The sequence below is a fragment of the Sceloporus undulatus genome, unplaced genomic scaffold, assembly GCF_019175285.1.
Source record: "Sceloporus undulatus isolate JIND9_A2432 ecotype Alabama unplaced genomic scaffold, SceUnd_v1.1 scaffold_17, whole genome shotgun sequence".
NCBI classification, from domain to species: Eukaryota; Metazoa; Chordata; class Lepidosauria; order Squamata; family Phrynosomatidae; genus Sceloporus; species Sceloporus undulatus.
In genome coordinates, this window is record NW_024802939.1 from 2927998 (window position 1) to 2943845 (window position 15848).

The window sequence follows — 15848 nt, forward strand, 5'->3', positions numbered from 1 at the left end:
CTTTAACTGAAAGAAAGAAGCTGATAGCATGAGCTTTTGTAGACTTGAACCTACTTCCTCAGAAACGTGCATCTGGGAAAGTAGGTTGAAGTCTATGAAAGCTCATGCTATGAGCTTCTTTCTTTCATTTAGTCTCAAAGGTGCTACATTACCCTTCTGCATACTGAATTTCCAGACTAACACTTTGAATTCTACCACCCTGGTACACAGTGACTTCTAGACTGCTAAGGTACCTCTCTCAATATGATTGAATACTATACTTCTCATAATATAGTTATGCAGCTTCTGTAACAACAGTTAATCTGTTTTAATGAGAAAATTAAAATGTTGAAGAACCACTGTTTTCCTTCTTTCTTTCTTTTATAATAAAAATAAGACTTCAGTTTCCATTACATCAGCTAAGAAACAGCAAGAATGCTTTAAAAAGTGTTAGAGTCGGGACTTTAGCTGGATGGGGTATATGGCATAGAGTCAGCAAAACACTCTTGCATATGCCTTAGCAATTTATTATTATTATTATTATTATTATTATTATTATTATTATTATTATTGTTATTATTATTATTATTATTATTATTATTATTATTATTATGTCATCCCAGTGGAGCCATGAGCAGGGAAATGAAATTAGAATGGAAAAATTAGCATAACTAAATATTCCCAAATGATTCAAAGTATTTCTTTCCCCCCCAAAGTATTTCTAAAGACATCGGAGGCTTTAATAGAAAACATCCTATTTTTGTTGCTGCAGTAAAACAAAAATCAAAGCATTATTGATTTTCTTGTGCTATTTCCAGTGTTGGTGCCATGCTGAATGACTACAGTTTAATGGCAGATAAGAATAATTTCTTGTGTCATAATTATTGACAGTAGTGAGGAACGTGTTGGCAGGTCTATTTTCTTGTCAATATTTCAGTCAGATTGTGGCTCAGGTTGTGCTATGGTTGACTGCAGCCACCCCTTTACTGGCCAGATTGGGGCCACGGCAACCTCACACTGCAGCTGTGATCCGGCTTCTGGAGGGCGCAAAAAGGAGCCACAAAAAGCGGCTCTTTTTTGCGACCTCCAAGGGGTGCCATAGCCATGGTGGCGCGGCTTTATGATGCCCCTTCGGTGCTGCATCATGTAGATGCAGCGCTGGAGTCGCACCATGATGGTGCACACTGTGTGGACTGGTATGTGCCAAAGTGGCGCCCTGGGGGTCGATCCAGTGTGCGCCCTGACTCCACCCACAGGCCCATAGTGAACATGTCTGATAGACTTAACATAGGTGATGCAGGAGAAGCAAAAATTGGGGTCTATAGCACATACAAAAATAATTGTCTTATGGTGGAATGTATGGGATAGATATGTATGTTGCATAACTTGCCCCTGCTGTGAGTCAGGGGAAATCTAGGAATGGCATGGGATGTGGTGGGAATGATGAGGCTGCTGCAGGTGAGATTAATCATGTAGTCCTGTTGTACAAGTCATGGTGTTTTCCTCATATGAAGATCTCTTTGGTGCAAGGCCCCATTGGTTTTTCATCTGGTTTCTTTTGTTAAGAGGTCTCAGGGAGGAAGAGGCCTCATAGGAGTTCCTTGCATTTAGAGAGAGGGATCCAAGCAGAAGATACACACACACTGTGTCAACTGCAAAGGGTGCATAATGTATATTAATTGCTTCTTAAATGGGAGCTTGATTTCTTTTCTTTTCCTATTGTCACTTTTTCAGTGCCAGATGGTGCATAATATACATATGCATAATTTACTCAGGAGTGCAAATATGGAGAGAGGGGAAATAAGGGCATTGCCAAATAAGAATTCTTCCCCCTCTCATGAAAGTTTCCTTCACTCTCCAAATTTCTAGCATTGCAGAAATTATTCACACCTAGAACTCTGATACTTGCTTTCTTCCCTTGGGATCTGTAGATGCTTAATTGCTAGATGCTGCTCTGAAGTTTTAAGTTTTACTTGCAATACTAGAAATTTCAGAACTGAAAGAAAATTTCATTTTTGATATTTTGAGAACACAATTCTTATTTTGGGAGGGATTCCTCTATTTTGCTCCCCTCCCTTAACTACACCCATGACTGTTGAGATGACATAGTTCTTTGTGTGCATGAACACACAATATCCTTACATAATGCTAGAGGGACGTACAGGGTAGCACCCCACCCCAAAAGTAGTCCATCTTCTCTAGCCTTCTCCTCCCAGCCCCAGTTGCTGGCTCCTGATGGTTATGCAACAGAAAGGCACTGGTCCTGTCTTCAGGGTGCTTTTGTTCAGTCTCATCAATCTATGTTTTGTCGCATCTGTCCATCCTTTTCTCTTTTCAAGATGGCATGACCACTGAAACTTGTTTTTAAATGTACATGGCCATGGGTGTTAATTAAGAGGACAACCTGTCAGTGTCATCTAGCTGTGATGGCCAGACGGATTCCAATATAATTTCCCACTGATCTCATTTGCTGGGGGGTCAAAGAAAACAGTTGCATTCAGGTTCTCTTAGTGGTTTCTTGAGGCACCCTGTGGGAAACAGATGATGTAGTTGATGGAACTTGAATCTTGTCCAGCAGTGTTTTTTGGTGATGTGCCTCTAGATCAGGGGTAGGCAACCTGCGGCCCGTTGGCCAGATGCGGCCCAGCGAGGCCTTGGGACCAGCCCCAGCCTGGTCCTGCCGCCGATTGCCGCCGGGGCCTTTGGCCTCTCGCGCACAGGGGCAAGGGGGGCAATTGTCTATAGATGCTTCAGAAACATGCATTTATATTAACATTTTTTAAAAAATCAGCAAATTTTTTTGCGTGTCCTCCACTTTTTTTTTAAAAAAAAATGTCCACCATTTGAAAATGTTGTCCTACATTTGTCCCGGTTTATTTATTTAAAATTTTTTAAAATTATTTAATTATTTATTTTTTGGCATCGGGCCCCCAGTTGTCTGAGGGACAGCAACCTGGCCCCCGGCTCAAAAAGATTGCCTACCCCTGCTCTAGATGGATTAATCCAGCCTTATAGAACTTGCCATTCTTCAGATGTGTTGGATTACCTTCCAAAAACCATTGGTTTGTATCATAAATCAGTTAAACCTGGAAGCGTGCATTTAAAAAGTGTCCATCTTTCCTCATTGTCCCTCCCTCAGCAGCTTTGTAGAAAGATTTAGATTCTTGTGAACAGACATGGATGAAATTGATGCAACCAACTGCCATTCTTGTTGCTTTTATAGGTTATCACAGCTGGCCTATCCCCACTTTTCTTTGAGATTACAATGAATGTACCAACAGCCTGTTGGTAAGTATCTCACACACAAAAAATTACTTGTTGTGCATTTCCTTTGTTTTCTTATTTCTGAAACATTATACCACAATTGTTGAGTTGCCTAGCAATTGGGGCCAGCCCAAGATGTTTTGCTGCCTGGGACAAAGCAGAATATGCCAACCCAGTCAACCCCTAGTTAAAGGGCACATAGTACTAGAGGCTAACCAAAAGATGGGTTGGCCCCAAAGGCAGAAAATCTCATCCCATCACCAACGTCAAGGTTTGTTGTAGACTTTAAAGCATCTATTTGGGGGATAGGGTACAACAGTTTGGAGAGTTCTTTCAAGTCTGGAATAAAACCCAGAATGGATTCACTGGACCCCATCAGCTGGCATATCTTTGATGAGCTGCCAGATGGAGGAACAAGGAGGGAGGAAGGCAGGAGTGGAATAAGGTGGCAGACATGTGGGCTAGGGGGGCCAAGTGGTGGCTGGGTGCCCCAGAGGAAAGAAGGCGGGTTGTCTCACATGTTTACATGGGACTGGGGAACAAGACTTGTTTATGCTTTTTCTCTGTGAGATTTTGTTGCTCTGTTTCTTGAGATGACATATCTGCTTGGGTGTGTGTTCATGTGTGTGTGTGCCTGCTTGCCTGTTCTGCTTTCTCAGAATACGATGAGCCTATGCAACTTCCAAAGCTACTTTCTCAGCAGCATAACAAATATTTTATATCTTTGGCTGCTATTGTGAATACTTTTCTCTGACCTAATAATAACTATTATTTTGTTTTTCTGTTTTCTGTTGCGTTACTTATTTTCAAAATCATAATTCCCGGGTGACTTGTGTTAGTGGTGGTCATGATGTGGAGAAAGTGGAAGGAGAGAACTTTACCACTGTTTTTTGTAGTAATGCAACTCAGAGTCTTCCAATGAAATGGATAGTGATAGTAGAGTCACAACATAAGTATCTCTTTACCCAATACAATTTTTAGGAATTTACTCCCATAAGATGTGATCATGGCCTAGATGACTTTACAAGGGGCATAGGTAAATTCAAAGAGAAGGATTTCAGTGGATGCTAGTTTGTCACCTTACTCTTTGGCTTACCAGAGCCATCTGCTTACCCACTGCAGGAAACAAGATGCTTTACCAGATGGACCTTTTGGGTTGATATCAGGACTTAGGTTCAGATGGAGCATTAGCAGTAGGAACTGAAGTTTGTGGAAGCTTCTTAATAGCCATCTGATGAAAGGGAGGTGAGGGGTTTTGTTGTTGTTGCTGCTGTTGCTTAGATCTATGTAAGTAAACTGAAAGTTATTGTTGCGGCAGTTTGTTATTATGCCTGTTTATTCAGAAGTCTCAATGAAGTTCAACAAAACTTCTTCCCAAGAAAGTGCACCAGAGTTGCTTCTCATTGGTTGTGTCTCCATCACCCTTCAGCATAAAGCAAAAGGGTGTACATATTTCTGGGCTATCATCTCCTTATTTTGGACTTATAATAAATACTGATGTAATTATAAAATGGTTATACTCTGCCATGGTTATACAACAATCTGCCTTTTCAGGAACAATGAAACTTCATGATTTATAAACAGGCCAGGGAAGCTAAGAATATGAGTGAGCATAATGCTATTAAAATCTAGGCAGCTTTGCATACTTGCCATGTTGGTGTGAGATGGGGGCGGAAAGCTGTCTTAATAATAAATGGTACAAAACTTTGTTTTATTTATAATGTTTTGTAAGAAGCTTTGCTATTTCTTAAACTAAGTCTTGGGACAAAAATGCAAGGTCATAACATTTAATTGTTGTGGGGGATGTGGAACTGAGCCAGCATTTTGCTGGTTCTTCTTGAATGTGACATTAGAAAGGACTGGAAGACATGGCATGCCCTCTCTCAAGATATACGAACTGTAGGTTGATTTATTTATTAACAAAAGGTGGTGCCACTAAACTCAAGCTACTTCTGGATTCCTTTGTTCAGGCCGTGTCACTCACAGTGCAGGGTTGCAGGAAATGTCATTACTAGAATGATGATGTGTGAATGATGACAGGAGCTCAGGATGTGCCTTTGGAGAGTACTTGGCTACCATTGTTGGATACACCAGCCTGACATATTGTTATATAAAGGGATAATAGGAAATCTGACCAATCCATTGTGAAGGCCCTTTCCTGAGCCTTTGGTGAGCTTCTTCCATAAAAACTTCTATTCTTTGCACAATTTATTTTGACTAAAAATTAAGATGCCAAGTAGCTCCAGTTTTGACCACAGAGGAAAAATTACCAAAAGCAACATCATGGGAACTGACAAGAATACTGAGCCAAAGCCAGAGTGACATGGGCCATAAAGTGTTCTTTCAGGCATTATAGACTAAACATTCAAGGAGAGGGAACACACTACCCCACCCATTCCTCACGTGTTTCCATCTTTCTCACTTTGAAAGCAGTTTTCTGGAGATCTGCATAAGCAGAGGATCTCCACGTGATCTACAGCCCTGGAAAATCAGGTCTTGTCCATTCTGAATGATACAGTCAGCAGCAAGTAGAATGCTGAGGTACAGGACTCTTGCTTTAGAAGAAGTAGAAAAAACATCTCTGGTCACCTGGTATAATTTAAGGTAAACAGTAACACTTCCCCCTGTCCTCCCAAAATAATGAGTTACAACAAATAAAGGTTACTCATTGCATTCCCTCCATGCACAGAGGCACTTTTAACATGGATTGTGTTACATTGTGAAAGAAAGTATGCCTTGCCCAAAATTATCTCCAAAAGTAAGGCATCAGAAGTCATATTATTTCTTGTAGCACATAATGTCCATGCTCTGGGACTTTTACAGGACTGTGACAGCAAGGGGAACTTCTGGGGAAAAGAACATAAACTTTTTGATGGTTCCCTATAGGGACCAAAACATTCAACTCTTAAGCTCATTCCTAAACTGGATTCTTATTTCTAAAATTATTAGATCTATTGACTGTTAGAAAGACCACCTTTTCCCAAAGTCTATGGGATTTCAAAAGTTTTCACGGCCAGCATCCGTAATTTTTTGTGGGTTTTTCAGGCTATGAGGTTGTGTTCTAGAAGTTTTTTTCTTGACGTTTTGCCAGCAGCTGTGGCTGACATCTTCAGAAGATGCCAACCATAGCAACTGGTGAAACATCAGGAAAAAAAAAAAACTCTTCTAGAACATGGCCTGAAAAAAACACAAAAAACTATCTATGGGATTTGTTTGGCAGGGGGAGAAAATAAGTGACCTTGTATACTCCAGGTGCTTTGTTTACAACTTCCAATGATCAGGAAAATTGAGAATTGTAGCTCAAAGCACCAGATTTCCCTTATGGTTCTCCTGTTCTGTAGAGCTCTGATAGGGTTGTCATCAGGAAGGACAGGAAGAAAACTGGAAATTAAGACTTATGGCTCCAATACTTGGAATGTATTTCAAAACTCTCTCCAGCTGCCATGAATGAGAGATACATGCCACAAGATCATAGGCTGCTGAAGTGCTTCTTTGCTCCTTTCATTGATGGTGTTTTGCAGGTGACCTCAAGATATCTTTGACACAGGTGCCCTGAACTTTCAGGAACTGAGATGCTATTATAATCTCCACAAATTACCCAGATTTGTCTTTTTGTTACTTAATGATAAGGAAATACTTCTGTATGAAAATTGCTGGCTAGATTTAAGTGAATTGTTGCTAATAAAACTTCCCCTATGTTTTCTTCACAGCCTTTTGCTTGGTGGATTTGCAGAAGTCTTGCTGCTCTACATTGAAAGGACTGGCACATGAATGTGAGGGCTGAGTAGGGGTGATGATGAAGAAGAAAATAGCTAAATAAATTCCATCTGAAGCAATGGAGAAAAAACAAAAATAAATGTAAGCAAAAATAGTAGCTACAGTGATGGTGTGCAGGCAGGCAATTTGGGTACTGTGCAGTCCTACACATATCTACTCAGAAGTAAGTCCCATTGTACTCAGTGAGACTTACTCCCAGATAAAGGTGTATAGGACTGCAGTCTTAATGCCACGTGCTTCATTCTTCTGCACCTTATAGTGCTTTGAATTGCAAGATGAAGGTTCATTAGTGGTTATGTCAGCTGTATTGCCACTGTAGAAGCTCAACTGGGCTGAAATCTCTCCTTCTTTAAAATCATTTATGCATTCCTTGCTATATGTAATATGCCTGTTCTGCTCTGTCACTCTCATTCAAGATACAATTGTCGCTCTTTACCAGGAAATGGAATATATTACTATATTCTCCCTTATAGAACAGAGTGAGCAAAATCTTTGTGCCATTGACAAATTACAGGGGTGGCAGTACAGTGCGCCCTTGCAATCTGTGGGAGATCTGTTCTGGCCCCACCCCAGATAGCAAAAAATACGGACCTTAAGTCCTGTTCTCTTCAGTGGATGCACACACGCTCATTGAAAAAGCTGGGGCCTGCCGTTCATGAAAGCTCAAACCATGGATGGCAAGCCTGCAGTTGGCGGGGTGCACTGTATTTCTTTTTAGCCTACTGCACACATTACTGGTATGTTTATTCCTTCTCTTGTTACTTCAGCAAAGTGGGTTAAAGGTAAGACGTTAGCTGAGGAATTATGGGAGTTGTAGTGTGGTCCTCTTGTGAATTCCTTGCTCTGCAATCCTAGAAATTTAAGTTTCTTGAAATTTCTGTTACAGTAGTAAAAAAGTAAATTTTCCCAGCTTTGGCATCTGATCCAAGCTATTAAACAGTTGAAGGTACCACAAGGTTTTAAAAACAGGGTTATTTTATCCTATTATGAATGTTCTATTTTTCCATCATTCTTCACCATTGGCCAAGCTATGGGGCTGATGGGAATTGAAATCCAGAAAGATTTGGAGAGTAAAAAATGTGTGAGCTCTGGTGAAGAGAGGGAAACAATTGACGTGCTACAGTCACCTTTGATGTCATGACCATTTGATGATTGCATTGTTAAGTTTAAAGTTACAGTGGTGCCTCGGGTTACGAAAGTAATTCGTTCCGCGGCCGCTTTCGTAACCCGAAAAGCCTTCGTAAGCCGAATTGCCATAGGCGCTAATGGGGAAAAGCCGCGATTCCGTGCGAAAAAGCCGAAAAAAGCACCAAAAGTTTTTTCGTAACCCGAAAAAACATTCGTAACCCGGAACAATAATTCCCTATGGGATTTTTTCGTATCCCGAAAATTTCGTAACCTGGGTATTTCGTATCCCGAGGTACCACTGTATATCTAATTGTAAGAAACTCCTGTCTATCTTTAGCACAAGCACATGGAGAAATGGCACTGAGGAGCCTCTCTATGACAGCACAAGCAATATTATTATTTCGCACATACCTTGGAAAAAAGTCCCAATTCTGTAGGACTGAGTTGCAGATTGCTCTCCAGGGAGCTAAATATCCTTCACTGCTCCATAACACAAGAACAATGTTCTTTATTATGGAACATATGTGTACTTTTGGGCTTGGGGTTGGGACCAAGGGCTCAGTGACCTCAAACACTGTGAACACACTGTTGCTATCTCAGGTACATCTAATAGTAACCAGCATGGAATTGGTTTTTTCTCTAGTACAGTGGAACTACTGAAATTCTTCCAATACTCCCATATTCAGTTCTTCTCTCAGCAATATGTTGCCAGAGGTCATAGTCTGACTTGCTTAGATCAAGCCTGAGACATTTCTTCTCACCATGAATATCTGAGAACAAGAAACCAGAATGTGATGTGTGTCCAGGGACCTATGGAAAGCTCAGCTAAGTGTCCTTTTGTTACATCAAAGCTACACTGTAAAATCATTAGTAAATACATCTTATTCAAATGCATCTGTGCTTCTTTTTCTTATTATTAGAAGAAATCTAAACATCCATGTATCTTGAATTGGAATATGTGCAATGTCTGCCATATTAAGTCTTGACCTCTACATTGTTACTGCAACTATGTGCCCCTGTCTGCAATGGTTTCATAAGAATGCAGACTGTTTACATCGTATATATTGGTCTGTGAATGTCTTCAATCCAGCCAGCCAGCCATTTTGCTTCTGGGCAGCTGTGTGATAAAGGTGTACTCAGATATGTCATTGCCATTTCCCATGCCCTGAAAAGAAATGAATCACCTGCCCTATTCAGTTATTACTCAGTCTTATGCAAAGCAAAAAGCAAAACCCTTCACAGCTTAAGCTCCTAAAGGCACATAATTGAGCTGATGCTATGAAAGCGTTAATTGAAAAATGATTATGCAACCCTTCAATTTAGCTTGCAATCTGCCAGTCTGAAAAGAGCAGAAGTCACCAATTTGTGGTGGCCTCTATCATTTCAGAAGGAGAAAATCGTTTTCACTCCTACTTTTTCTTTCACACCTTCCAGCTATCGTGTTGAGGATTTGGAGTTGTGCCACTCTATATCCAGACTCTTTTCTGTTCTAGAATTCTGCCTCCCAAATGTTCTTCACTGTGACTGGCATTTGGGATCGGGCAAAATCCAGGTCCTGAAATCTTTCAAAGCACTACAGTTAGCTGCACATTTGGTACATGTGGGAAAGGGGTATGGGGTGCAATCCTCCTGTACAAGATTAGATCTTTATTGATTCAGCATCTCTTGCTCACGTTAAGAAACTGCACACACCCAGCCTTATGTACATTGGAATTTTTCTCATGCATGGTGGCTATATTTTGAGGCTGGCAGGCAAACACTTCCTACTCCCTCACTGAGTGTTTGGAACAGGTTATACACAAAAAGCAGTCTTACATTGGACCAAATCGTTTGGTCCATCTACCCTGCTAACCTAAGTAGGTCTACTGATGACTGGAGATCTTGGAGGTCTCATTCATAAAACTGCCATAAGTAGAAGCTGACTTGATACCAAATAACAAGCCCAGTAATATTCAGGCAGTGTAATGGCTTTCTAGAGTCTCAAGCAGGCCTTGGGAAACTTACTTGGTGTCCACTGGCCATTCTGGGCTGAAAGATTCTGGAAGATAGAATCCAAAATGTAATTTGGTCAAGTACTGCCTTTCCCAGCGACAAGGTTTAAAGCTGGAAGATGCCTGGAACTAAGCCTGGAGATGGGACATACAAAGCATGTATTCTATCACTATACTTCCATATAATAATAATAATAATAATAATAATAATAATAAAAATTTTATTTATATCCCGCCCTTCTAGACGATCAGGGCGGCTTACAAAAATGCAACAAGTGCAGTCAAAATACAAAGGTTAAAAACATATAACAGCAACAACCTTAAAAATAACAATAAAAAGCCCCTTAGCCCAACCTCATGGCCACGGAAGAGGAGGGAGGCCCACAGGATATTTAATCGGGGAATGCCTGTTTGAATAGGAAGGTTTTGAGGTCCTTCCTAAATTGGGCCAGGGTGGTAGATGAGCGGAGCTCCGTGGGCAGCGTGTTCCAAAGGGCTGGGGCGGCTGTGGAAAAGGTCCTTCTCGAAGTGGAAGCTAACCTGGCCCCAGGCACCTTCAGCAGTTGCTGCTCAGATGTTCTGAGGGTGCGAGGCGGAATGTACGGAGAGAGGCGGTCCTTTAGTGTATGGTATCAATATATATAATTTATGGTATCAAGGGGCATACAGTTGCAGTTGGCTTCAAAGAGAAATAAACTTTATTAAGATTGCAGTGAAATTCATAATTTCTTTTGAGTTTTTTTTTTTCAAATTAAGAGACTTCCTCCCCCCTCCTTTTGTGGTACAGGATTTAACTTAAAATAGTTTATTCTAGACTTTCAGCATTAATGGGTTTCTTGAACCTGTCACCTTTTAAAACCTGATTGGTAGGAAAGTAATTTTATTAAACCATACTATGTTTGTTATATTTCCTTCACTGTCACAGATGGGTGCCTATATGGAGACTATGGTTTAATATACTACAAATTAAACAGTTAAAATTTCCTGGTAAATGTTTTGTCCTTAATGAGCCTTTAAAAAAATTGATCGATAACCATACATTTGTGTGTGTGTGAGGGGGGGGGGTGTCCTCCAGATGTGTAAGGTTACATTTCCACCATCTCTGGGGAATGTTAAGTATTGTTGCTCTAACACATCTGGAGGATGCTCGGTTGGAGAAGGCTGCTGTAATGGAAGAACCATATAAAGGTCTGTTCAAAACACAACAGCTTGAGTGTCTCTTAACTGCTGTAAATGGCCATTTAAGAGGTTACATGTAGTTCATTATAACTTCCAAGTCCTGTGATGGAATATTTCTGTCTTCTGCATCACTGTCAGTAGACATGGAATACATAAGGGCTGTCTTAGCAGACCACAACAGCTTTTTGCTGGCATCTGGCCCCTTTCATTTAGTGGAATACTTTCCCCAAAAGGAACACTGGTCTCCCACAGTGTTTGCTCTGATAGGCAGGATGAAGCTTGAAGTAACAGCCAGCAGGAGAAGAAACCTTTGAGTAACTCCATCCATGTAACAGCCATAGACCAAAGAAAGAAAAAAACAAAACAGAAGGTGCATTGGAAAGGGGCAAAAAAAGAGAAAAGGGGATAGGGAAGTAGTAAGTTTAAAGAAAGAAGGATTTGGAAAATATCCCAGGATAACTTGAACAAAAGAGAAAAATACATCTGAACAAGCAGGTTTATATCCGTGAAAGCTCATGCTAAAATAAAAATCAGTCTTAAAAGGTGGTCTCATATTTCTTTTTTCCTCTCCTCCCTCCCTCTTTTTAAAAAACACACAATTAGGTTATGGAATTTGTAAATTTCCATCAAGTAATAAATGCTTCTATGATGTAATAGGAACAATGTAATGAATTATGCTGATCTATTTAATGTTAATAATATGTTTGAATAATGGCACTCATTACCCCACATCTAGTCCCATGCAGTTTCTACAACACTACATTCAGAGTTTTTATAATAACCTTGGTTGCTTAGGGTGCGAGTGGGAAGTATAAAGCTCAAAACAATAATCTGTATAGTATAGTGCACAGTATATAATTGCAAAATTGATCTGAAGAGTAATATTGATCTGATTAATCAATAAAATTGAAGAGGGGAATGATTGCTCCCCAAAACTCTCTTTTGTTTGCCCTTTAATTGTTACTTTTTAAATAGAACTGTGAACAAAGAGAGAAGTGGTGCTACAGTTTAGCTTATTAAATTGTCTGCTTTGGCTCTGTAAAGCCAATTTGTATGTCTTATGCTCCAAAGTGTATGCTTCAATGTTTTTTAAAAAGTATGTTTTGTATGCACAAATATAAAACAACAACAACAACTGAGTATTTCTCCAAACCAGAGCAGGGAATTTCCAATAATCAGAAGCCATTCGTGGATTCTGACCCAAACTATAGGTTATGACTAGATTGCAAAATACAACAATTGAGGTATGAGCAAGATGGAATGGTCACATTGTGACCCAACATGCATTTGTACATATGTACTTAAAGGATTCAAATAGTAATTTGTGCAACATGAGACACATAAATACTGCCACTACTCTCATTCACTTTCTCTTAGGCAGCTTATCAGATCAATCTGGCCAATCTGGGTAGAGAGAGGAATGGTAAATTTAAATAGACCTTTCCCATGGTAATTCTATTTTAACATTAATATTTAAATCAGGGATGGGCATCTTATAGCCCTCCTGAGGTTGTTGAACTGTAACGTTCACTATTTTGTACCTGTGTTGGCTAGGGTTGGTGGTGGACCACACATTCCCCATACCTGGCCTATGAGCTAAAGACAATTCTTCAACAAATGCAGAAGTAAATCTCTGAACAAATTTTGCCAAAAAAACTTCATGATAGGGTTATCTTAGCATCAGAAACGACCTGAAAGACACAACAACAAAAGAAGTGATAACTGTTTTCTCTACTCCCAGCTATCAATTCATCAGAGCAAAAAGCCAATTTCAAGCAAGCTACATTCTGCTCAGGACCTGCTTCTCTTTTTCTCCACCTACTACTGTCCCTTCTGCCTCTCCAGGAGACATGCAGGAGAAATCCTGCCCCCATTCCACTGAGAGAAGCTGCTGCTCTGGATACCACTTGGTCTCTCCAGCATGCCATAAAGAAGCAAGGAACCATGTGTATTCCAGCCCTACACGTTTGCTCATAAGCAACTCTCAAGTTGTGCAGTGGCTCTTTCCTCTCTGTAATATGAAGATTACAGCCTTAAAATATTCCACCATAAAGTTGGCTTTCAGACCACTATCTTGGGTAAACTGGATGCTGCAGGACACTTTCCACTCTTGAAGCTGTACAGAACATGCATTTCTTGAGCTATGGTTGAATATGTATAAATCAACTTTTAACACTTCTCTTGCTTCCACTAAAGATTCACTATGTTTTTAGTGTGTTGTACAAATAAAAAAGGTAATATATATTTGATTTACTGATAGATACTACAGAACGTTTCACATTGGCTGTAATCTCTTGGGTAGTATATAGGAAGATACATGGCTAAGAAGCCAAGAGAGTTAGCCAAGAGGAATGAACTGTATATAGCATTAGTAACTGATGCTTAGTTTCAAGGAAGAGATGAGATTCTGGGGGGAAACGTATTTGAAATGGGAAACAGGGAAAGAATAGCTACAGCTTCTGTCATTACAAATATGTCACTATTGACTGGTACAGAGGAGGAAGGAGAACCGTGAATGTTGGTGGTTGACACTACTGGTGGTCAATTAATTTGTATTACACTTTAAAACAGTAAACTACTTGACTTTATTGACATTGTTGTGCCAGTCATGGACTGTGTAAAGTGAATCAGTACTGGAAAAAGTGGGACATGTACATTAACTATATATAAAAATAGTTGTTTAATTATTTGATGCATGTCCTCTAGCATATTACCAAGCACATCCACCTGTCATTATCTTCTCATATAGTTTGATACATAATAATTATACACACATACAGTATTTAGAAAACAGAATACACAGAGATTTTGGATTTTGAGCTTTTCCAGCCTGGATATGGTAATTTACAAACACAGTTAAGGTACTACAAGATTCCAGAATAGTAAAACATCTGAGAAGTGTGAAAAAAGTAGCATTTTTAGTGCCCTAATTTTTCAAATTTAATGTTGTACAGCTTATTTTATTTTAAAAACAACAATAATGCAACAACAAGAAGAATTACCCAAGCTGGGATGTGTTCCTGGTGTCAGAGCCCCAGGCTGCCAATTCTGCTCCTCGGTTTGATTGGTTATAGAAAACACTGTTTAAACATACAGCACCATCAATGTGCCTCAGAATGCACTCTAACATAGAGCACAAAATACAAACACTACAGAGTGCAAGTCTAACCATCTCCACAGAGGGAACACTGCAGAGGTTAGTGTGTGGCTGAAAGGGAGACGATTGCCAAATGACATCTCCCTGACATATCAGCATATGAATGGCATCATGTAGAAAAGTGAAATCATAAGGTTAGTTGTAAGTGGAGTCATTTTGTATGTGTATGTCATGTATTTAGTAGTGTAATCTTTAGAAAAATAAAAGACGTTATACAGAGAGGAAGAAATCAAAGCATCAAGGGATTATAAAATACCACCCGAAGTTACTTAAACGAAACCATACTCCTCCCTTTCAGTAGTTTTGTTTTTTCCAGATGGTCCCAAAGTGTTGCCCCCCGTCTTTAGTAAACAGTACTGTAGTAATGATGCAAGGCTGCCACCTGGTTCATTGTTTCACAAATGAACAATCCACCCATCTATCAGGAAAAGTGCACTTTCAATAACAGATACAAAAATAGATTGGCACATCATTGACACAGTGAAGAAATCCACCACAACCTGCCAGTGCTTGAAGGATTGTTCTGTAAGCTGGAAACCACCCATTTGTTGAAAAGCTGACAAAGTTTCAAATAATGAATGGAGCAGTTAAAAAGAATGTGAAACGAAGGCTGCTGTAGATCCTCATTGTTGCAGGAAAAGTAAGCACAACTCACAAAGTTCTTATTTGGTCCATGTGGTATGAATCCAGCCAATGCTCACTCACATGCAACTCATTCGCTATCTGCACTGAGTAGTTAAAACAGTTCCTGAAGCCTGAGAGTCTTAAAAAGGAATTTACTGCTTTATTCCTAGTATCTTTTCAAAAAGCTGCACTGAATAGAGTACAGTAAGTCTTGAGGCATGTGTTCCCCATTTTTGCATTTCCAGTAGTAACTTCTGCTCTTTTGAGCTCAATGGAAAATATGTTTTTAAACCCCTCCCCCTTCTTGGAAGGGTAACCAGTGCTAGGAATTTTGAACCAAACGTCTATAATGTGGCATGACTTCATGTTCAGGTAGATGGAGAGCAAATTCCAAAGCCACTAACACCGGAAATTCATAGGCAATCAGTTCTCGCCTGTTCAACCGAAATTTCTCTTCCAGTTTCTGTAACATATTAAGACAAGACAAATAAAAATTAAAAAAGAAAAAGAGCATACTGCATTTGGATGCTAGTTGTGTATCAGTATATGAAATAACATTTTCCAATCTTATTTACAGGTTAGTAGGTAAGTCTCCTCTTCAATAGCTTTTCAAAGAAAACCTATTATATGATACAATGCAGAGATAGGGAATCTTTGACCTTAAGATGTGTTAAAACTGTCACTTCTATTATATTTCACAGCAGCCCAACATAGATAAGAATTGGAATCCAACATCTGGGCAACCACAG

General features: G+C 39.7%; 2 protein-coding genes across 5 annotated transcripts in view; one reads left to right on the top strand and one right to left on the bottom strand.

Moving 5' to 3' along the window:
* The window catches only part of LOC121917424 (transmembrane protein 241-like), a 47745-nt gene extending 39432 nt beyond the window's left edge, over positions 1–8313 (top strand). Inside the window, exons 12-13 of one of the 3 annotated variants that reach the window (XM_042443377.1) lie at positions 3203–3267; positions 6954–8313. In XM_042443377.1, the coding sequence (XP_042299311.1) occupies positions 3203–3267; positions 6954–7014 (126 nt within the window). In that variant the 3' untranslated portion in view covers positions 7015–8313. The remainder of the gene's footprint in view (positions 1–3202; positions 3268–6953) is intronic. The other 2 variants (XM_042443376.1, XM_042443375.1) reach the window with 2 other exon arrangements.
* Positions 8314–13882: 5569 nt separating this feature from the next.
* Positions 13883–15848, bottom strand: part of LOC121917426 (CDK5 and ABL1 enzyme substrate 1-like) — a 37375-nt gene continuing 35409 nt past the window's right edge. For both annotated transcript variants that reach the window (XM_042443379.1, XM_042443378.1), the window contains one exon: positions 13883–15562. In XM_042443379.1, coding sequence (XP_042299313.1) covers positions 15422–15562 — 141 coding nt within the window. In that variant the 3' untranslated portion in view covers positions 13883–15421. The remainder of the gene's footprint in view (positions 15563–15848) is intronic.